Source organism: Schistocerca serialis, chromosome 5 (genome assembly GCF_023864345.2).
Source record: "Schistocerca serialis cubense isolate TAMUIC-IGC-003099 chromosome 5, iqSchSeri2.2, whole genome shotgun sequence".
Classification (NCBI taxonomy): Eukaryota; Metazoa; Arthropoda; class Insecta; order Orthoptera; family Acrididae; genus Schistocerca; species Schistocerca serialis.
In genome coordinates this window covers 600114145-600138568 of record NC_064642.1, presented here as the reverse complement: position 1 = coordinate 600138568, position 24424 = coordinate 600114145, and the positions used below count along the sequence as shown (strand labels likewise).

Here is a 24424-nt window from a genome sequence, read left to right as displayed (position 1 = left end):
ACACTTTGGGGTCCGCATTCTGGCTCTGGTGTATCCAGAGGCCACTGGCATGGGCCTCGATTGGCCGCCACATGCTTCGGATCTGCTCACATGTGACTCCTTTTTGTGGAGCTATGTTAAATACAAGGTGTACAGCAATAACCGCAATTTCATTGCTGAGCTGAAAATAGCCATTCAGGAGGTCATCGACAGCATGGATGTTCCGACACTTCGACGCGTCGTGCAGAATTTCGCTATTCGTCTGCGCCACATCATCGTATTGATGCAGGCATATCGAAGAAGACATAACCTAAACAGGAATATCTGAAGTGACGTTTACATGTTCAGTAAAGTGTGTGCACGCCGTAGTTTCTAACTAATTTACGTTTTTTTTTTTTATACACTTCAATAATTGTCATCCCGTATGGAGACAAATAGACAACGTACGGCTTACAATACTTCATCTACAGTTGATGTGCGGTAGGACTGTTGACATATTTAAAAATATCTAAAATACGATATATCGATATTTAAAAAAATATCATCATCGGCTCTCGACGTATCGATGTGTTGACGGAAAAATGTCAGCGTACCGGGCTACAAAAACAACGATTGCAAATTGTAAATATACTACAGTTTTAGAGCTGTATTTTTAACTATTGATTTTGTTACTAGAAGTTCTGTACATCAACAAGGGAGCAGCCTGCCTATCCCTCTTAGAGGAAGAATTGAAAGAGAAACTATGCACATTCATGCTTGGCGACAACCACTTTGCTAACAGTGGTGTCTGCTTGTAAGTGGCACAATAAAAGGTGCCTGATGGGTCCGTCGTTCGGTTTGGTCAAGTATCGCGTTTGTCCGGAACACTTCATTTCGACCGTCCTGTTTTTTAATTTCTGCCAACGCTAACAACCTAGTAGTTGTAGTGTCAAAAATGAGTCGTGAAGCTAAACGTCACAGTTTCTGTAGGTAGCGCCGACAGCCGATTGCGTCAGCATTTCCCCTCACACATCTCCGCCCACAGCAAAGACCAATCTTTCCATTCAGAGTTTTGTTCATCAATTTCAGCAGCTGTTTTTGAACAATGGCGATGTAAAGAAATAACACACTAGTTGCGTTAAAAATTGTTTTTTTAACCCAATTTCTTCACATCGGAAACCTTGTTATTCCATTACCAGCCCCCCCCCCCCCCAGCGCAATCTGACTACTATATTTGTGCCACCTACACTTGCTTCACACAGTCAAAGAGAAAGACTGGACATGATGAAAGCTTAAAAAGTAGTATGACTCCTTCACATAGTGAAAGTAAAATTAAGTTCTACAACAATTTCAAAAGAACAACGTCAAATACTTGCCGAAAATAGCGAAAAAAAAAACAAATTAAAATTATCAGCACTAGATATTGCCATTTGATATCTGTATATCGAAACATCGACGAAAAATAATCGGCGTTACACATCGATATTCAAATAAAAATAACTACACTACCGGCCATTAAAATTGCTACACCACGAATATGACGTGCTACAGAGGCGAAACTTAACAGACAGGAAGAAGATGCTGTGATATGCAAATGATTGGCTTTTCAGAGCATTCACACAACGTTGGCGCCGGTGGTGAAACCTACAACGTGCTGACATGAGAAAAGTTTCCAACTGATTTCTCATGCACAAACAGCAGGTGACCGGCGTTGCCTGATGAAACCTTGTTGTGATGCCTCGTCTAAGGAGGAGAAATGCGTACAATCACGATTCAGACTTCGATAAAGGTCGAATTGCAGCCTGTCGCGATTGCGGTTTATCGTATCGCGACATTACTGCTCGCGTTGGTCGAGATCCAATGACTGTTAGCAGAATATGGAATCGGTGGGTTCAGGAGGGCAATACGGAACGCTGTGCTGGATCCCAACGGCCTCGTATCACTAGCAGTCGAGATGACAGGCATATTATCCGCATGGCTGTAACGGATCGTGCAGCCATTTCTCGATCCCTGAGTCAACAGATGGGGACGTTTGCGAGACAACACTTATCTGCACGAACAGCTCGACGTCTTTTGCAGCAGCGTGGACTGTCAGCTTGGAGACCATGACTGTGGTTACCCTTGACGCTGCATCACAGACAGGAGCGCCTGCTATGGTGTACTCGACGAAGAACTTGGGTGCACGAATGGCAAAACGTCATTTTTTTTTATGAATCCAGATTTTTACAGCATCATAATGGTCGCATCCGTATTTGTCGACATCGCAGGGAACGCACGTTGGAAGCGTGTATTCGTCATCGCCATACTGGCGTATCACCCGGTGTGATGGTATGGGGTGCCAATGTTGCACGTCTCGGTCACCTCTTGATCGCATTGACGGCACTTTGAACAGTGGACGTTACATTTCAGATGTGTTACGAGCCGTGGCTCTACCCTTCATTCGATCCATGCGAAACCCTACATTTCAGCAGGATAATGCACGACCGCATGTTGCAGGTCCTGTACGGGCCTTTCTGCATGCAAAAATGTTCGACTGCTGCCCTGGCCAACACATTCTCCATATCTCTCACCAATTGTAACGTCTGGTCAACGGTGGCCGAGAAACTGGCTCGTCACAATACGCCAGTCACTACTCTTGATGAACTGTGGTATCGTGTTGAAGCTGCACGGGCAGCTGTGCCTGTACACGCCATCCAAGCACTGTTTGACTCAATGCCGAGGCGTATCGCCGTTATTACGGCCAGAGGTGGTTGTTCTGGGTACTGATTTTTCAGGATCTTTGCACCGAAATTGCGTGAAAATGTAATCACATGTCAGTTCTAGTATAATATATTTGTCCAATGAATACCCGTTTATCATCTGCATTTCTCCTTGGTGTAGCAATTTTAATGGCCAGTAGTGTATATATCGTTATTTTATCAACAGCCCTAGTGTTCGGGAAGGAATGGTTACAGTTATAACAATGCTGTAAGGAACACCGTTCGACTTGACGTCTCGTGTTTCTGTGAGTGACTCACACGTGTTGGGCCATGGCCTGCACGTCGGGCCGCAGCAGGTCCCTCTCCTGCAGCAACTCCGGCAGGCGACTCCTCAGCGAGAAGTACGCGTCGAGCGCCACCTTGGTGCGCTCCAGGCTGCACTTGCAGTTGATGTACAGCCGTTCCAGCCGAACCTCATCTGGACAAACACACATGTAACATGTTAGTCTGCAGACTTTCGTGGTCTTTTTCACTAAAATTAAAATCTTTTGGGTTGTTAGGCCGCGTCATATTTCCTTCTAAGGTAATCGACGTTTCGACCCCTCTGCTGGGATCTTCTTCAGGACGAAACTCTTATGAATATAATTGGTGTCTCATCGTGATTGGATATAAAGGTACTAGTGTACACTTTCGCTGGAGAAGGGTTGTTGGTTGAAATTCCTTCTAAGCTATTAGCTATCCATCATCATTGGCTGGATGCGAAACGGACGGAGCAACAGAGGGGGAATGTTTACCAAAAATGTTATTGTCCGCCGAGGTGACTTGCAGCGCGTTGTTCGTATTGCTCGCACACCGCGGCCGCATATTTACTTCCTTGATGCCGCGGAGCCCTGATGCCCAAAGGCTATAGCCGTCCCCTCTATAGAAATTACAAGTGTTCTTGGCAATTTCAACCACTTCCTGGGCCTTTCTTGTATAAATGTAGGTTTCTTCAGCCAGCACACGTACTATATTAATATCTATGCCTGAGCCACAGTTCTCATGATGTTCCTCAACTGCCGATTTTATACTTTGTTTTTGCCGCATGTGCTGTTCGTGCTCCTGATGCGTTCTTTAACCGTTCTTCCCGTTTCGCCTATATGCGCATTGCCACAGCCACATGTCACTTGATAGACGCCTGCATTGTGGAGGCAACCAGGTGGATCCGCCGGAAAAGTCTTTTATTTTGTTTTGATTAAAGAAAGACGTCTGGATAACATTTTCTTTAAAATTCTGCTTATGCGGTCGGTGACCCCAGAAACGAACGGTAACCTAACGGAGTGAGAAGGCTGTATCTCGTCATTCTTATTAGCGTGGCTCCCCGCCATCAAGGAAGTAAATATGCGGCAGCGGTGTGCGAGCAATACGAACAACGCGCTGCAAGTCACCTCGACGGACAATAACATTTTTGGTAAACATTCCCCCTCTCTTGCTCTGTTCGTTTCGTATCTAGCCGTTGATGATGGCCAACCAATAGCAGTAGGAGGAATTTCAACCAATAACCCTTCTCCAGCGTAAATGTGGAATAGAGCCTTTCTATCCAATGACGATCGTCCACCAGTACTATCCATAAGGGTTCAGCCAATAACGCCCTTTATTCTGCATCAGCGCGGGAGTAACAGCCTCTGACGATGGCCCACCAATGGTAGCTACGAGAATTTTAAACGATGCTCCCACTTCTCCAGCACAAAATCGGGGGAAGTCCCCTTTATAAGAGAATGTTACACTGATCTCTGACAGTATTCTAGCAATAGTCGACACAGTACATCCTGAAGACGACCCCAGCAGATGGGTCGAAACGTCGATTACTTTAGAAGAAAATATGACGCGGGCTAACAATCGAGAAGATTTTAACTTTACACACGTAACACCTTTTCACATTCACTGAGCATTATTTTCACAACGAAGATTGTTACCGATTGTACAGACACAATGTACTCGTATCATCGTGGTAGCAGCAGCTCCTTTTTTTGTGTCTGTGACCGATGAATATGAGCGTGAAACTCTAAAGGAACTATCTTGACGCAAAGTTACTTCACAGTGTAAACGTTATGGTACTCATCCGAGACAAAACAAATTTCAGTTACGACCATTCTCCGTTAAATAGTTCAAATTGTTAAGAACCGTACAAGAAACTCAGCGCGCGCGCGCGCACGCACACACACACACATTGCCGGGGACTCCATGATAATGGCTATGACTCCAAAAACAAATCTGGTAAGTATCACAGTTCACATGTGTGCGGTAGGGCAATGCTAACACGACTGTCTGCTAAAATGTAAGATGGTGTCTCATGAGCTGCAGACACTTATATTACTGTTTTAGATATGGAATCATTGCTTTGGCTATTGCTGGTATGCTGATACTGTTGTTGCAACTGAGCTACAGAGGGGACTATGTTTATTATTATAAAATGCACATTTAACGGCTTTTGACAGTACCTACAAAGAGTAACGCAGCTACATAATGCTTTCTGTAGTTACCCGTTCCCCAGTTTCCTAGCAGAGTGGGTGCCATCTGCTTGTCAATCGTAGTTTTAGGCCCATTCCAGCCTCATGTTTTGTCCATTTCACAGCAACCCACAACAAGCTATACCGTTACTAAGGGCTATCCAATTCCATTTATAAAACCATAGATCAAGAAATATCTCATTTGATAGGATACTATGACAGCAGACACAGTAAACTACTCTATTTTCCGCTATAACCACTTTCCAGGCACGTCGTTTTTATCCACTGAACTTCTTATGAAACCCTACGTCGTACATTTTGAAATAACGTGTTTCGTTGTTACAAAATAGACTAATACGAGGGACATATTAATCGTACACCTAAGGTCAGAGGAGTCATAATCTAAAACATCCAATAAATGTTTCCGTAACAATACAGTAGGGTAGTGCCCGAGTCTTACATATCTTCAGCAGTTGATGACAATTTTCATGTTATAGCATAAGACTCTTGGAGCCCATTGATCTCATGAAGAAATCTAGCGACTTTTGTTTCAGAGGCGCACAACTGATATAAAACTGGTAGCACCATGCGGTTGATAACGCTGAGTGGCTTTGAGCCATGGGGGTAGTCATTGTTATCGCTTTCTTTTCCCAATTATATGAACACAACAAAGAAAACGTTTTGCATCACATCCATACTTTGGAACGTGTGGAAGTTAGACTCAAAGAGATCAGGTAGCTAAAGAAAACGCTTCATTAAACTAGAAAATATCTTTGCCGTAAGTCATGAACCTAATTTTCAAAATAAATGTTCTACGTTCGAAAGTTCACATATTACCATATCTGTAAAATCAAATTCTGTTACTGCCTAATATTCCCCACCAACGATGGTCTACCTCCTGCTTCGTAAAATATTTAGATCATCCTTGGCATGCTGTTCCAAGGTTTCCGAGATGACGATGTCGCTGGCCGTGGTGGCCGAGCGGTTCTAGGCGTTTCAGTACAGAACCGCGCGACTGCTATTAGCATTTATGATGACTTACTAAGATGATAACTGTTGCGTGTGGAGGTCCAGGCCAAGCGACGGGAAATGGTGCGTTGCGGAGGAGCCGGAAGATGTGTACAGCGCCCGGCGTCGTTGACGGGGCCCTCCTGCGCGGCCCTCTTGCCCACGGCGATGGACGTCACACAACTGAGCGAATCGCGGCACAACACCGAAATGGCGGGAACCACGGAAGCAGACCGCAGAGGACAACAATTCCACACCAACACCATAGATATATAAATCGCCCTATGTTTTTTAGATCGTATAAAAATGATAATTTTACTGTTTTTTAATTTTGTTAAGTACAGATTTTGACCTTGACATCTACATATTTTAAATAAGTATTCTTGAAGATAAAAGTTAATCAAAAAAAATCTACTGAATACAGTATGTGCAAATGGAAAGTAACAAATGTACCGGACGCCACCTGTCGGTAATAGTGTTATAATTATTATAAATAACGTGCATTCTGCCAACCAATTTTATGTGACGCAGCATGTGAAAGTTGCTGGATTTGGACGGGTTACTCCTGTAACTGAAATATCAGGTACGTTCTGGTACATTTGATGTTGATTAGATAGGATGAAAAAGATTTGCTTCCGTGAAATAGTAAATTAGTATCATTATCGTTACAGATCTGAAAATGGTTCTGAACGAACCGAAACCGGTCATATGAATAAAAAATTTTGCAATCAAGACGGATTATAAGTAACATTAAGCTTGCACAGGATAGAGTAGCATGGAGTGTTGCGTCAAACCAGTCTCAGGACTGAAGACCACAACAAAAACATATAAAAGTTGTTAAATTATTTAAAAATCTCTTACTTAAATATATTAACTGTAAAATGTGAAGAAGTTGGGGGTGATACACTTTTTTCAGTATCATCTTCGGATTTCCCACCCTAAGAAACATAATAGTAAGGTGTTTTGAGCTAAAAAGTTTTGGCCTGTCTTATCATCTACTGTGTAATCTCAACAATCGATTTTTTAGCGCGAAGTAAATAAAGAGAAAGCCGCTTGGAAGTATTCCATTTCGTAACTACAGGTTAGTATCCACAACTGTGGTGACATGTGGGTCAGTATACTACGACTTGAGACACAGGCAAGCCATGTCCAGCAGAAAACTGGACCACCAATGGCAATGGCGCTTAGCAAGTGGGTCAAATACCACCACACAAGGCAAGTCTCTTATTATAGGCGACGTAAGTACGGACTATGTTTCAGTGAAAGATAACATTTTTGTGAAACAGCGATCCTTGTAAATAATATAAAAATCAGTGAAGATCGCGATGAGTATTTTATTAAGAGTGACCGGTTTAGGCCATCTTCAGACAGCACCATTAGCTGAAGCCAACTGACCTCATTCGCGATCTAGACTGTTTTCTCATTGATTTTATTAAGTTAGAGAAATGTACCTCGTAGCTGAATTTTGGGGCGGAAGCATTCTGATTCGCTCACTGCCAGTGTGCAGCAGCACCAGTAAGACGCCGAGAGCCATGCCCGGCGCAGAGAAACCCGGGCAGCGCCTTGGGCTGTGCCTGCTACAGCCGCCACCAAGTTCCTCACGGGATTTGGTGCCGCAAACCCACCAAACTGCCGTCCACACCTGGTGCCGTCTGCACCGGCAGCGAGTCGAATGCCAATCACAGCTGTCCCCACATGCCACCGAGGAAGACGCACGTAGAGTCGAGAGGCCACCAGGGCTCCACAGTGCCCAAGGAAATACAATCGCACCAAAAAGTATTGGCACATGTCCGTATTTATCGCTGCTGGTTACAAACGCCACACCTTCCGGTACACAACACATGTACGTGCTACCTCACATACCAGACATTACAATTCTGCCCACAGTGCCTACTATTAACAAAGAAATGCAGTGTTAAGGGCAAATATGTATCTCCTCTGCACACAAAAATTACTGGCACAGAGCGTGGCTTCTCGGTATATTGCTGGGTTTTGAGGTACCGAAACGCCATCTGCTGACGCAATAGACACTGCGTGTTGTTGACGGCCCAGTCGCTGGTATGTTGCTGTATTGCGCCATAGTGGTCAGCATGGGGCCGAAGAAAAAGGAACGTTCAGTGGCGTTGAGAGAGAGATTGGTATTGCTCCATTCACAAGGGAGAAGCTATCGACATATCGGAGCAGAGGTGTCTGTTAGATACACCACGGTACGAGATATCATTCATAAATATAAAGAGAATGGAACAACAGTGAATAAGTGTCGTCCTGGACGTTCAAAAGTGCTTACAACCCGAGAGCGTCGCCGTATCATCGCACTTGCTCGGAAGGAACCTGCTACAAGTGCCGCAACTATTGCTGAGGTTGTTCAGACAACGTCCAACAAGACGGTTAGTGTTCAAACTACACGAAATGTGTTGAATGAGGCTGACATGCATGGACGTTCTCCCAGGAAAAAGCCATGCATATCGGAAATTAACCGGCAGAAACGTGTTCAGTTTGCTAAGGACTACATCAGCAAGCCGATGGAGTTTTGGAACACTGTGATATTTAGCGACGAATCTAAGTTCAATGTGTTCGAATTTGATGCAAGAAAGAAAGTTTGGCCAAAGCCGAATACACACCTCGACATCAAACACATGCATTCCACAGTCAAACACGATGGGGGCGGTATCATGGTCTGGGGCTGTATAGTGGCGTCCAGAGTTGGGAATCTAGCTGTAATCCACGGTACAATGGATCATATGAGATACATCGACGTGTTGCGAGGTAATTTACACTCTAGTGTACATACACTGGGGTGTTCCGCCATGAAAACCTGGCAGTGGTTACTGCACAATGGCCCCAGAAGGGTTCTAACACCAACTCAGAGCCCTGATTTGAACCGCATTGAGAAACTGTGGGCTCATCTTTAAACATAAATCAGAAAAAGGAGTCCGTCCGGTAAAAACGACTTGGAGAAAGGGCTCTTTGAGGAATGGGCGAAAATTACCCCTGCCATCAACCAGAATTTAATACAAAGCATTCCTAGGCGTTTACGTGCTGTTATAGACGCTAAAGGGATGCACACTAGCTATTAGAAGGTGAACATCAATGAAGAAAACGAACGCACTCTCCAATTCATACGCGTGTGCCAATACTTTTTTGGATGTAGAAGAGCGATGTTTATTTTCATAACACTGTATGTTACTTTACCGACAGGTGATTTGGACATATTTGTAACCTATGTAATGTAAGGTGGCACGTGTCTGGGTTCTGTTCTGAAATATATGGTTCGCTTAACTTACAGCCACTAAAATGTAGCTGTTCCAATACCTTTTGGTGCGATTGTAGGCCGCCACTGACGGTACAGCCACAGCCAACAGGAGGCCACCGCATGCCACGAGCCTTCTGTCAGCAATGCAGGTCGGCTAATCAGCATCGAGGGCAGATGCTGCTGCCCGTACATCAGCAGCAGACTGACACAATGGACAAAGGCGAGATCGCCTCCCTGAGCCACGACACATCAAGTACTGCAACTGAACAGACAACAGCGTTTCTACTCGGTCTACTGGCCTTCCACCGCCACCCACTTAAACCCCAGAGAGCAACTGCGTTCTTCAGAGGGCGCCCGAGTCGTCGTCACCACCGGGCGCTCTCCATTAAGGACGAAACGCATCTGACATCAGTACATGATACTGTCCCAAACATGACTGACCTCTCTACTAGATTCGTGAGACTACATACCCTGAGATATGCCTAGTAGAGCTGTTCGTAAGATAACTTGACCCCTGCATGGAGATGCATTGTCGTTCTCAGTTCTGGGCGATTCCATCCGCCCTGTGCAAAGGGGCGGCCACCTCAGTTTTTTGTCCCCTGTTGAGCTGCACATTTCATCTGCTATGACCGAAATTCTCTCCTCCTTTTGGCTCCATTTCCGGAACAGTTTGCACTACAGATGCTCAGTAGTCTTTCTCAAACCATTTCGGAAGCAAATTTTGTTCTGTCGTGTTTTATAGCCTCATTTATCAGCTTCATGGTTAACTGTTTATCATTTCGTTAATGGTAATAGTTATTGACCTATTTAAATTTTACGTAAGATATGTACCTATTTCCAAACTCGAGAAAATGTGTAGAGCCCTCCCTTCTCATTGCCAGCACAAAAAAATTATTGATTTAGTGATAGTGAAACATTCATAGCATTCCTGAGATCTCGAACTGTTCGAGATACTGAAACGATTTTTTTGGAAAATGGCAGCACGTAAGGCGGAGAATATTTTGCCATATATTTAACAGCCAAATCTCTGGTATCTATTGTGATATACGAGTAACACGGACTTTTTCAATAAAATGAGTAATTACTTCAAGGGCCATCGACACTCGGTGAAATGGAAATTATCATGAGCTTACAAAAATGTACCTGAAGGAATCAGACGTTTATTTTTATTCTTGTCATGAGCTTCTGACCTTATTCCTTAATTAGCAACATACCATGCCTGTAGTCTGTCGCAAATACAACTACATTATCGTAATAGTGAGATGAAATGGTGTATACCTACAGCGTTTTTGCAAAAGAAGCTAATTTTAAAATGGCAACAAGAGAAAGGAAGAAAGGTTTACATGTCAAAAAAAAAATGGTTCAAATGGCTCTGAGCACTATGGGACTCAACATCTGCGGTCATCAGTCCCCTAGAACTTAGAACTACTTAAACCTAACTAACCTAAGGACATCACACACATCCATGCCCGAAGCAGGATTCGAACCTGCGACCGTAGCGGTCACGCGGTTCCAGACTAAAGCGCCTAGAACCGCACGGCCACACCTGCCGGCATTTACATGTCAGACAAAAATAAATCGCTGCTTCTGTTGCAATTTCAATGCCAGCAGGTGCTTTTTTTAATAATAAGAAATTGTTTCCAGTTAGTCATACTTGCATAACTTGTTAATATGATCTTTTGTAGACTCACTAGATGTAGAATGAAAGTTTCAGTCTATAGTGGAGTGTGCGCTGATATGAAATCTCCTGGCATATCATAACTACATGCCGGATCGAGATTAACTCTGAATATTTGTCTTTCGCAGGCAAGTGCTCTACGGACTGTGCTGCCCAAACAAACCTCACGAACCCTCCTCACAGCCTTAGTTCCTCCAGCACCTCATCTCCTACCTTCCCACTTTCACAGTAAGTTTAATATCAGTGCACACTCAGCTGCAGAGTAAAAATTTCAGTTTGGAAACGTCTCCCAGACTTTAACAAAGCCATGTCTCCGCAATATCGTTTCTTTCAGGAATGCTTGTCTTGCAAGTTTCATTGGAGAACTGCTATGAAGTTTGGAAGGTATGAGACGAGGTACTTGTGGATGTGACGCAGTGAGGAGAGGTCGTGAGTCACTCTTGGACTCAGTCGGTGGAGCACTTGCCCGTGGTAGGCAAAGATCCCGAGTTCAAGTCTCGGTCTGGCACATAGTTTTAATCTGGTAGGAAGTTTCTCTAGATGTGGTTTAGAAGATGTGCATGACAAGAGTTTGTCTGGATGCTTGAGGTTTTAATTCTACAACCCAAGCATCCAGGCAAGAACCACAAATCCACTACCGCGCTACCCCCTCCGCAAGGGAATCCCAACACTACGGTTGTCTCCTCTCCTACCGGATCGTCTCGGCAGATAGGGGCCAAGTAACTCTGTACTCACTTTTACGTGGCCACGTGCCACAACCGGTTCAGTAAATTCTTGCAATAGACACCATCGACCTTGCTTGTTTTCAACATGTTCCATGCTCACTTTCTTTGTACTCCATGGTGTGTTGGGTGAAACGGGCGCGTAGAGACCAAATTGATCGTGTGGAGAGGTTTATGTATTAGCTGGATAAATACACCATCCAAAACTTCCTCCATGAAGAGAGTATATTCCTCCATTCCGTTCTAGGGTACCTGCGAGCCATAATTTGTAAATAGGGATCATCATCAGTAGTTCCTTATAATGGACCATCACTACAGCGCAGATCTCCCATGTTCGAGTGCTGTCACAATGTTGTACACCGCTTAGGTGAGGATTTCGTGCCGTGAAGTAGCAGTGGGCTCACAGTCTACTCTATCAATGCTCCTTTGAGGAATACTGACGCAGTGAACATCGCACAGATATTGCATTCGCAGTGGGAGACACAGTGAGTTTAACAGCTACAACAGTGAAGCTTTGCTTTTACTTCGATTACACCAGTGGTTCTATGTAGTGACTAACCATTGCCAAGAGAATATTGAGAATGAAGTTTTTCAATTAAAACAATCACCAAGAATGTAAATCAAAATGTGGTGCAAAGTTTTTCTGTCGTTTCATTAAGGACTTAAAATACACATTATAGAAAACTCATTCTGCAACAATCACTACTAATTATAATGTATTTCTTACTTAAATTATATGTATAGGATAATGTTTGAGGCATAATCACCGCACAACAACTGTAACAAGACAAAGAAGTCTTGCTGTCACATCATGTTAATGATGAATTACACAGCATCCAGACAGAGATCGCTGAAATAGAATCAGTTATATTATTGGAAGAAAGCATTGCGGAATGAGAAGAACTAAACGTCTGATGAACACAGCTTCGTACAGAACGCGCCATGACGAGATCACTGTAACAGCTCTTTCTTACGTGGCCTGTTTTTGGTGTTCTCATGACTGCCTGAGGAAACGTATACCACGAATAAAAAGTAATCAGGAAGCAGAGACGAGGTTTTTTATTTTGTTTTGGTTTTAGGGTGCAAAACTGCTATGGTCATTAGCGCCAGGTCCGTGACTTAGGAAACAGTAAAAAACCGAAAATGGAAACCAGCAGCAATGGGAACGAAACTCAAAAAATTGGAGAAACTAAAAGCAGAAGGAAGGCTTAAAAATCCACTACAGAAAGGGGTTGGTTGTCCCCAAAAAAAAGCTTCAAATGACTGACGTCATTTCACTGGCACTAATAAACTCGAGAACGCGATCGGCCGCGCGAGTGTCATCTGCTAAAATGGAAGAAATATCAGGCGACAGCTGGAGACGGGCTCGTAACGGAGTAAAATAGGGGCACTCAATTAAAAGGTGTCTTACCGTCCACAGCTGAGAGCAGTGGGGACAGAGTGGGGGAGGATCACCGCTTAAAAGATGTCGATGGCTAAAAAGACAGTGCCCTATCCGGAGTCTAGTTAAAATTACCTCCTCCCGACGACGCATTGGGGAGGAAGAGGTCCAAGCACAAGGAAGAGCTTTCATGTCCCGCAATTTATTATGGGGAAGTGTCGACCAATGTGCGTGCCATAAAAGAACAACTCGACGACATAAAACGCTCCGTAGATCGGCGAATGGAATCGATTGAATAGCTGGCCGAAGAAGAGAGACTGCAGCCTTGGCCGCTATATCGGCCGCCTCATTTCCACAGATACCAACGCGACCCGGGAGCCAGAGGATCGCCACCGAGAGGCCCCCCAGGTGGAGCAAGCGCAGACAGTCCTGTATCCAGTGGACCAGAGGGTGCACAGGGTAAAGAGCATGGAGACTGAGGAGAGAGCTGAGAGAATCTGAACAGATAACATACTGTATCCGCTGATGGCGGCGGATGTAGTAGACAGACTGGAGAACAGCGTAAAGCTCCGCAGTATAAACCGAACACTGGTCGGGAAGCCGAAATTGATTTGGGGTGTCGCCAACAATATAGGCACTCCCTACACCTAACGATGTTTTTGAGCCATCAGTGTAAATAAATGTGGCTTCCTTAATTTGTGCACATAGAGCAGAAAATGCCAGACGATAAATAAGTGAAGGGGTACCATCCTTTGAAAAAGGTCACGGAGCAGGAAGGTCCGGGGACGGAGCCAAGGCGGTGCTGTACCCCAAGTTGTCAAGAAGGTTTTAGGGAAGCGGAAGGAAAGAGAATGGAGCAGTTGACGGAAGCGGACTCCCGGTGGTAGTAGGGAGGAGGGGCGGCCTGCATACCCTACATCAAAGGAGGCGTCGATAAAAAGGTCATGGGCTGGATTAGCACTCATGGAATGCAGATGGCTAGCATAACGACTCACAAGGACTGCTCGCCGATTGGACAGCGGAGGATCAGCAGTCTCAGCATAAATGCTTTCCACAGGGCTGGTGTAAAAAGCTCCAGACACTAAACGTAATCCACGGTGATGGACAGAGTCGAGACGCCGAAGAATAGACGGCCGAGCAGAGGAGTAAACTACGCTTCCATAGTCCAATTTCGAGCGCACTAAGGCGCGATAGAGGCGGAGAAGGACCACTCGGTCCGCTCCCCTGGAGGTACCATTCAGGACACGGAGGGTGTTGAGGGATCGCAGAGAGCGAGCCGAAAGATAGGAAACGTGGGAGGACCAGCACAGTTTTCTGTCAAACATAAGACCCAAGAATTTAGCGACGTCCGAAAACGGAAGGTTAACAGGTCCTAGATGTAAGGAGGGTGGAAGAAAATCCTTACGTCGCCAAAAATTAACACAAACGGTCTTACTGGAAGAAAAACGGAAGCCGGTTTCGATGCTCCAAGAGTGGAGGCGATCAAGACATCCTTGAAGACGTCGTTCAAGGAGGCTGGTCCGTTGAGAGCTGTAGTAGATCGCAAAATCGTCCACAAAGAGGGAGCCTGAGACATCAGGAAGGAGACAATCCATGATTGGATTGATGGCAATGGCAAACAGTACAACACTCAGCACGGAACCCTGGGGTACCCCGTTTTCTTGGGACAAAGTACGGGAGAGGGTAGTGTTCACCCGCATTCTAAATGTGCGCTCTGCCATAAATTCGCGAAGAAAAAGGGGCAGCCGACCTCGAAAGCCCCAAGAGAACAGTGTGCGGAGGATGCCTGTCCTCGAACAGGTATCGTATGCTCTCTCCAGATCAAAAAATATTGCTACTGTTTGGCGTTTCCGGAGAAAATGATGTAAGTGGAGAGGGCAACAAGATGGTCAACTGCAGAACGATGCTTTCGGAATCCGCATTGGGCAGGTGTTAAAAGACAGCGGGACTCCAGCCACCAAGCTAAACGGCAATTCACCATACGCTCCAAAACCTTACATACACTACTCGTGAGAGAAATGGGGCGATAGCTAGAGGGGAGATGTTTGTCCTTTCCAGGTTTCGGAACAGGAAAGACGATAGCTTCCCGCCATCGTCTGGGAAAAGTACTGTCGGTCCAAATTCGATTATAAAGGCGAAGGAGGTAACGCAGACTATGGGTTGATAAATGCAACAACATTTGGACGTGGATACCATCCGGTCCTGGGTCGGAGGAGCGAGAAGAAGAGAGTGCATGTTGGAGTTCCCGCATGGAGAAAACAGTATTGTAGCTTTCGCGATTTTGGGAGGAGAAAGCAAGAGGTCGCACTTCCGCGGCACATTTCTTCGGGAGAAACGCTGGCGGGTATTTTGAAGAGCTCGAAATCTCAGCAAAGTGCTGACCCAATGAGTTAGAAATTGCGACGGGGTCCACTAATGTATCATGCGCGACAGTGAGCCCAGAGACCGGGGAGAAACTAGGTGCGCCTGAGAACCGTCGAAGCCGACTCCAATCTTCCGAGGAGGGAGTGAAGGTGTTAAATGAGCTAATAACGAATTTCCAGCTTGCTTTCTTGCTATCGCGGATGACACGACGGCATTGCGCACGGAACTGCTTATAGCGGAAACAGTTGCCCAAAGTAGGATGGTGGCGGAAAACGCGAAGAGCACGTCGCCGCTCACGTATTGCGTCACGGCACGCCTCGTTCCACCAAGGAACTGGGGGGCGCCAGGGCAATTCGGAGGTGCGTGGTATTGAACGTTCCGCAGCTGTAATAATAACGTCGGTAATATGTGTGACCTCATCGTCGACGCTGGGAAAGTGACGCCGAATGTCGCTAGAGACGAAAAAAGTGTCCAATCGGCTTGGGCAAACTTCCAGCGTCGCGGGCGCATATATGGCATTTAAGGCTGCAGTCAAAGGATACATGGAAAGTGGTCATTCGAGTGTGTATCATCAAGGGCGAACCATTCGAAGCGCCGAGCTAGCGGAACAGTACCGACCGAAAGGTCCCAATAAGAGAAATTTGTCGTGGAGGCAGACAAATATGTAGGGACCCCAGTGTTGAGGCAAACTAGATCCGCTTGGTGGAAGACGTCTAGCAATAGTGAGGCACGTGGACAAGGATGTGAAGATCCCCAAAGCGGGTGGTGGGCATTGAAGTCCCCAACCAGCAAATAGGGGGGTGGAAGCTGACCAAGAAGATGAAGGAGATCAGCTCGTGCCATTGGAGTGGACGATGGAATGTATGCAGTACAAAGAGAAAAGGTGTATCCAGAAAGGGAAAGACAGACAGCGACAGCTTGGAAGGAAGTGTGTAACTGGATTGGGTGATAATGGAGGGTATCATGGAGAAGAATCATGAGTCCTCCATGGGCTGGAGTGCCTTCAACAGAGGGGAGATCAAATCGGATGGACTAAAGATGGGGGAGAACAAAGCGGTCACGGGGACGCAGCTTTGTTTCCCGAATACAGAAGACGACCGGCGAGTATTATCGTAAGAGGATCGACAATTCATCCCGATTGGCTCGAATACCGCGGATATTCCAGTGGATAATGGACATAGGGGCACAGAAAATGGAGGAATGTAACCAAGGTTGCCGTCAACAACGACTGCTCAGAGCTTGCGACCGACAGCATGGAATGGCATTCAGCCGAAGGCAGAAGATCCTGATCCATAGGTTGTTCAGGAGCAGCTCCTGCCACCCTCGATCGGCCGGTTGATCGGCCGCCAGCAGTGCGCCTCGGCGACACAGGAGACGGCCGATTGCGATTTCCGCCAGGTGATGCTGTAGATGGGACACGCCTTGGCGGAGAAGGAGAGGAACTGGCTTTCTTAGTAGCCTTCTTGGAAAAATGATGTTCAGATGAAGGAGTATCCGATGGTTGTGAAGTTAGGGTACGTAAAAAATCTTCACGAATATGGTCTTTTTTCGAAGTCTTGGTGTCGGACTTTTGGGCTCGAGATTTAGCAGAACCCGATGAAGTGTGAGCCATAGAGTGGGCAGGCGAAAGTGGTGAGGTTGAACGGGCGATCTTTGCGCTGGCCGATCTGACGGCCGTGGCACTAAAGGTGAGGTCGCAAGTCTGTGTGGCTGCCTCCTTTGTTGGCCGAGGAGAAGCAAGGACAGTGCTGTATTTTCCTGTCTGAGGCACGGTGGGTTGTCGACTGGCGAATAATTTTCGAGCAGCAAAGGTCGACACCTTTTCCTTCACTCTGATTTCCTGGATGAGCTTTTCGTCTTTAAAAACGGGGCAATCTCGAGAGGAAGCAGCGTGGTCACCCATAAAGTTGATGCAGCGAGGGGATGGAGGTGGACAAGCACCCTCATGGGCATCCTTGCCACACGTAACACATTTGGCCGGATTGGAACAGGACTGGCTGGTGTGATTGAACCACTGACACCGATAGCAACGCGTAGGGTTTGGGACGTAAGGGCGAACGGAAATATTCTCATAGCCTGCTTTGATTTTCGATGGGAGTTGAACTTTTTCAAATGTCAAGAAGACAGTGCGGGTTGGAATGATGTTCGTGTCAACCCTTTTCATAACTCTATGAACAGCCGTTACGTCCTGGTCAGACAGGTAGTGCTGAATTTATTCGTCAGACAATCCATCGAGGGAGCGTGTACAAACGACTCCATGCGAGGAATTTAAAGTGCAGTGCGCTTCAACCCGGACAGGGAAGGTGTGGAGCAGTGAAGTACGCAGCAATTTTTGAGCCTGGAGGGCACTGCCTGTTTCTAACAACAAGGTGCCATTCTGTAATCTGGAACAAGACTTTACAGGACCAGCAATTGCGTCGACACCTTTCTGAATAATGAAAGGGTTGACCGTGGAGAAGTCGTGACTGAGAAACAAAAAGGAACTGTGGCAATGATGGAAGAACTGTCTGTTGCTGAGACTCAGTGAACTTACGCTTGTGAGCAGACATAGTGGAAGGTGAGGAAACCATTGCGGAAGAATCCTCCATGATTACCGGTGTCTCCGATGGCGCGCTCCTCCCTTGTGGGGGCCTCTCTGAGGGCACTCCCACCTTAGGTGATTGTGCACACCTCCCGACAAACGGACGGAGGGACCAATCGGCACTTTCGGAAGGTATCAGCTCGGGTAATCACCCCTCCCTGGGCCTCGCCGTTATCAGGGGGTACGTACATGTCTTACCTGTCTACCTGGGGCGGGGAATTACGCGTTACCCCGTCACTGGCTACACACAAAAATGCGTGGATTGGCATTCAGACACGCACAGGGATGAAGAAAGAAAAAGAGAAAAACAAAGAAAGGGAAAGGAAAGAAGAGAGGTCTGAAACGCCACAGCGGAGAAAAGGGGAAAGAGAAAAGGTAAGGAAAAAAGAAGGAAAAAGGAAGGATGAAGACATACAAGCAGAGAAGGCGAAGAATGCGTTACATTTATGAGCATCCGTCTCCAGACATAGGCAGAAACCATACTGCCAGAGGGGGAGGAAGGGAAGGAAAGAGCCAGTGGTGAGGGGAGGGGAGGGAGGCAAAGACGGGGGATAGGGAAGGATGCGGAAAAGGAAGGTATGCAGCCCAGAAAGGAAGGAGGGCCACATTAGCTCAGGGTCCCGTGCTCGCTACGCACGTATCCACAAAAGAGTTGTGGACCCCCTGGGGGGGGGGGGGGCAGAGACGAGTAAAATGTATGCTGTATCACCAGGTCATTCTGAAATGGGATAATTTTTAAATGTATTCATTAATTTCAATTACAACTGAGATCCACCAATCTTGTTTTAGATTACTTCTGGTTTTTGTTTTATTACATGATACGTAATAACTAATTTCATGATCATATATCAAACACAAAGCCCCAATGAGATGATAATAAGAAAAAATGGAAAATGGTGCAAGTTATACTCACGCCTTGAAGGACTAATATTTATATTCCAGCCTGCAAAATCTGATAAATATCTACTGTAACTTTTGTAATAAATACCTTCCTGAGGAACTTCTCCATGTTATCTTCCCAATATGGTATAGGTGCGCAAGATATGAATTTATATGTATCATCATTCTATGAGACAACACGTAAGAAATACCGTGTATCACTGTCAGTGACGAGATAGTTCATAAAAGGGAATTTGTTTGATGCACAGAAATATTGGCGAATCTATAAAAATGCCGAAGTTCCCACATTACATTACAAACAAGAAAGTATCCTCATTCGATACACAACAAAATGTATCTCACAGAAAAGAGTCCCCCAGACGCTAACTACGCAGAGTAACAATTTTAAAGTGTCAACCGCAAATATAGATACGTTTTTACTTTGCTACAAGAAAATTAGCCTCATTGGCTGAAAGATGTCTGGGTTCTGTCTGTTGTACATGCAAGTAAGTAGCAAGCTCGTTGTGTATTTGACCTGTCGAGGGGGACAAGTTGCAGTACATTATACACTGTTGTCCACTCGTGGCTTTGCTGTCTATACTACTATAGTTGGAAACCCCACTTGACTACTTCTTTACGACACGGTGTTATGAAAGTCACTGCACAACTTGAAATAACGATCAAAGGCAGCCATCCTTAATTCATTATTAATGTTCTGTAAGTAGGGGAACTGAGTTCTAAACTCCTGTATGATGGGATAGTAGGTATTTTAATAGCGGCATGTTTAGTTAATCACTTGTTGCTTACTTACGTAACCTGCTGTGTACATGAACCCAAGGATGAAATGTTGTACAGCAAAGTACGTGGAATGTATCTTGAAAGGGGACGATGTTTTATTGATTAGAGAAAGAGAAATGTGGCGTTTATTGAGCAGATGTTTGGTTAAGTTGAGGAATTTGAGAAAATGTGAGCTTTGAATCTAGATATTAATGGCATACCTTGCATGTACGATAGAGTTATACAGCCACAAAACATGTTCATTGTGTGGATTCAGATCAGTGCGAGGTCACGCGGGGCGATAAAGAAGAGAAGCAACTGGCCAGAGGCAAGCACTGTCCAAGGTCATTAAGTCGACGCTGGATGGGGTGTTCCACACTGCATTATGAGCCAAGGCCATCTGAAAAACAAGGTCGTACAGCCTTTCAGAGTACTCACTGCCATCACATGCTTCACACGATCTGGTGGATAACGGCTAACCCAGGGGGCGGAGGGAAGTGGGGGAGGAGGCGTTGGGGTGCGAGTTGGGGGTAGCATAGATGGTTCTCTAAATCGTTGGAATTTAGGAGATGTATTTATTTTTAATAGTTGAGTCAATATTTGTACTGGTGAACAGGTGTTGCGTTACTGGCTGTGCCAGTAAATGCGACGAGAAAGACAAAGTTCACGTTTTATAATTTCCAGCTGTGAAGAAGTGCTTAAAAGGGGTAAGGCATTTTATGGTAAGAATATTCTTTCCGAAGCATTTATTGGTACCAGTAGACTGACGACAGTAACTGATAACAAGTTTAAAACATGGTACTAGTTACAACAGCGAGGACACAACATAATTTGATGTATTTCCTAGATTCGCCAGCTGCATTTCTTCAAAAGTGACATATTGTGAGAAACTTCCACTACTAAAATTTTGAATATTCATTGTGTGGACTAGTGTGAGGATTTTAACTGACGGCCACAATAAAACGATGCGAGTTGTTATTAAACAAGAAAACACTTTAAACATGTTTTAGACAGAGAAACTAGAGAACTGTGCATCATTTTAGTTACTACAATTTCGTTGCATCCTGCATGAAGTAGATACTTAATGTACGGTGTGTTGGAAAAAAAGTTTGGATTTGTCTTTGCTGTTTAGGTGTGGTCATTTACTGGAAGGGTGAGGCGTCTGCTATTTCGAGTTCTGATAATTCTTATGTAAGTTCCCCGTTGGTGGTTGGTGCACTTGCTTTTAAGTGCCGCCGGCCGGAATGGTCGTGCGGTTCTAGGCGCTACAGTCTGGAACCGAGCGACCGCTACGGTCGCAGGTTCGAATCCTGCCTCGGGCATGGATGTGTGTGATGTCCTTAGATTAGTTAGGTTTAATTAGTTCTAAGTTCTAGGCGACTGATGACCTCAGAAGTTAAGTCGCATAGTGCTCAGAGCCATTTGAACCATTTTTTTTACGTGCCACCAGTATGCAAAGGGCTGTTTTAATCTACGGGATTCATTGAATATTACAAATGACGATCTGCTAGTCATTCCCAGATACATCTTTTACAGTTTTGATAGTTTGAATGGTAGATTGCCTACGTCTAAATTTTGGTGCAGGCGTCTGTATCAAAACCGCTAACTTTGAAAGTTACATCGATGTCCTCACGAAATACGCTAAATTGTATTGGTGGTGTCCTGATACGTTGATCTTCCTGTGGTTTCTCTTCTATTGTTTCGATTACTGTCTGTTAATGTGCTCTAAGAGTGTATGGATATTTATTTTTATTGTTACCTCGTGAATGTGGCTGATGTGTTGATATAGCAGCTTCTTTCTTTCTCGTAATTTTTAGGAACGTATAGATAGACCGGTTTCTCGTGTACGATGTTTGTAGAATTCGAGACAAGTGTGTCCTTGTCTATTCTGTTTGCACTATCTGCTGTTAATGCTACTTTGTCAGCCTGCTGCGTAATGTCAATTTGACTTTGAGGACTATACAATCAGATATACAATATTTGCTCTCCCATCAAATGTTAGTGCTGTTACTGGATGTGGTTTAACTCTTTCAGATGAGTTATAGTTTCGACATTAGTATCTGCCATTTTGTCATTGTATTGTGTTAGATGAGAAATATTAGCAAATGGTTATCCAGGTGGCATCTAGGAGCTGTTTTCAAAGTAGCTGTTGGTCTGTATTTTTCATGGTCTAGAAGCAAAATGTTGTTTTAGCAATGAAAACACTAATGCCTCTCTATATTGTGCTTTAGCGTAAGTATAACTGAACATTACAGTGTTAAATCTCAAGAGTTTTTGTGAACTGAAACTAAAAACGTATATATAAATTTGAAACTGTGTTGACAGCTGTTCTTTCTACCCAGACGACATATATTAAGGTACTTTTCCAACAATGTCTGTATCTATAAAAAGCTAATTGTAGAGTGAAATAAAGCAACTCTATCTTCGATGTTTACATTTCCTATGAAGTTTTTAGCGTTTCCTAAAGCATAATACCGAAAGAGTGATTTTGCCATTTTGCTTCTTACAGGTAAGCAGCAAATGTAAATCACAACTCAATGCGGATCGTTTAGTTGGTGTCATTGTTTTAATGGCTGTGGTTTGGAGCTATTTCATCCGTTTTCTCAGCACTATATACCGCACTTCAAAATTATTTTGTAAAGGATTTGCATACAGTAGATTTAATACGCAGTTACACTTCTTGTCTTGTAATTTTTGAAGGTTTTAGTTCAATTTTCATAATTATTTGATAGTACAGAATGTAAATTTTGTACCTCTGGTTTCTGTGTCAATGTTTTGTAAAGTGTCATGAAAATACCAGCAGTGCGAAACAACAGCAAATAATATTTTGTACAATGAATCACCATTTTAAACTGCACAAAATATTCCAAAAAATAACAGTATGGGCTCCGTTTCAATGATAAAAAATTCTAAGGAACTTTGTTTACATTGGATGGGTCATCATATCGAAATTGAGTGTGAAGTACTGCCATTTGCCTAAGTGCTGACAGTGGAACGACTTCTTTAAGTTTACCACAAGCAGTGCCACTTCGAACGCAATTTGCATGTCCATCCCGGCGTTAATAGCTCCTCGCCAAAGACTTTCGGAGAGGCTGACCTGTGGGAAATGCATAATATGAATGCAGACTTTAAGGCAACTTATTTACCAGTCGGTTTCAGTCCAGGACCACGTTCACAGTATTCAAATATGCAGTTATGTAACCAGCTATCGTGAACAGGCACCGGGTTGAAAGTGGTTGCTAAATAAGTTGCATTAAAGTCAGCGTTCATGTCATACATTTCCTACATTCCTGAACAAGATGTTTAAACGATCTATTGGCTCTACATGAATTAGTAGAGTACTCCACATGATTTTGTGTGAAATACATGAACTTCTACGCAGATGCGCAGGTCGTACCATCCAAGGCTTCAGTTGTATGAAGGTACGAAGTACACACACATAGGCAACTTGCTCCAGGAGGGGAATAGCGGTTTCCGAATGGAAAGGCTAGGTTGTTATGTCCCGTTCAAATGAAGAAAGCTGTACTCTCACTTCTCGTTAGACTCTGGGACATCTGACTTCTAGGCCGACACTTCGTTTGGATGGACCACGTTTGGATAGCCACTTTTCTCGCCCGATGCAGCTTATGTCAGGTTCCATACTGGTAACAGCAAGCGGTGGTAATTAGCTTTAACGCTCCATTTCTTTTTTCGGGATTAGGTTAATCCACGAGTATTTGTAGGTTTAAGCTTGGATTAAGATTAGGTATACGATCAAATGCGTAATTCGTTAATATACTGCACATTAAGTGGTTAAGTGTGTTAATAATGAAACTTATTAAAATCCCTAACAAATATTTACTTTCCTATTTGCTGGAAGGTGGCGACGCTCTCCCGTTTCGAACATTGTGCTCTGCTGATTGTTTGCTACAAATCGTAACGAGTGGTTCACTGAGTATTGCGAAACAGAGCTTAAACACAGGTGGTGATGTAAACTCGCAGAGCCGACCTCAGTTGTCTTCGCACTTTAGCAACCTTCAGTTGAGATGTGACTTTGCGGAACCCCATGACAACAAAGAAATAACGAATGAACCCAGACTTAAGCCTTACCTATGGCATCGGGCAAATGCGGCTGCGTCTTCAGCCAGCTTAGGAGAATCTCCTTGGCCTCCTTAATGCTGTTTTCGTCGGCACCGACGTTCTGACGAGCTCGGACAATTTGCTCGGCTGTGGGTGGCGTGAACTCCATGGCCAGACGTGAGAGGTCGCTGGCACTCGTAGAAGGTTGTTGGTACTGACCACTCTCAGATCTGAGGAAGAGAGCGATAAATGGAATTAAAACAGCTCACTTTTAAGAGCAGAGACTAAAATTTCGTACAGGGCAACGTCACAAGTGTTTATTTACTAAGCGGTCCTTTGATGGTTTATAGTATTACACAATACTACTGTACAATATTATTGACGTTCCCCCTAGATTAATCAATAAAACTGCCATTTACGTTGTAAATAATATTGTTCTCTAATACAATGGTTCATAACACTGGATGATATACACGCTACTACTGTGATAATTGCTGTACTTTGTTTCAATTAGAGGAAAAAGGTAGAGGAAAAATTGGTTCAAGGAGCGTCAAAGACCACCCAGAGAAACTTGTT

General features: G+C 44.6%; 1 protein-coding gene across 1 annotated transcript in view; it reads right to left on the bottom strand.

Moving 5' to 3' along the window:
- The window catches only part of LOC126480921 (alpha-tocopherol transfer protein-like), a 127954-nt gene that overhangs the window by 51043 nt on the left and 52487 nt on the right, over nucleotides 1-24424 (bottom strand). The window contains exons 2-3 of the mRNA XM_050104330.1: nucleotides 23879-24078; nucleotides 2976-3135 (exon numbers count right to left, since the gene is read on the bottom strand). Coding sequence (XP_049960287.1) covers nucleotides 2976-3135; nucleotides 23879-24017 — 299 coding nt within the window. The 5' untranslated portion in view covers nucleotides 24018-24078. The remainder of the gene's footprint in view (nucleotides 1-2975; nucleotides 3136-23878; nucleotides 24079-24424) is intronic.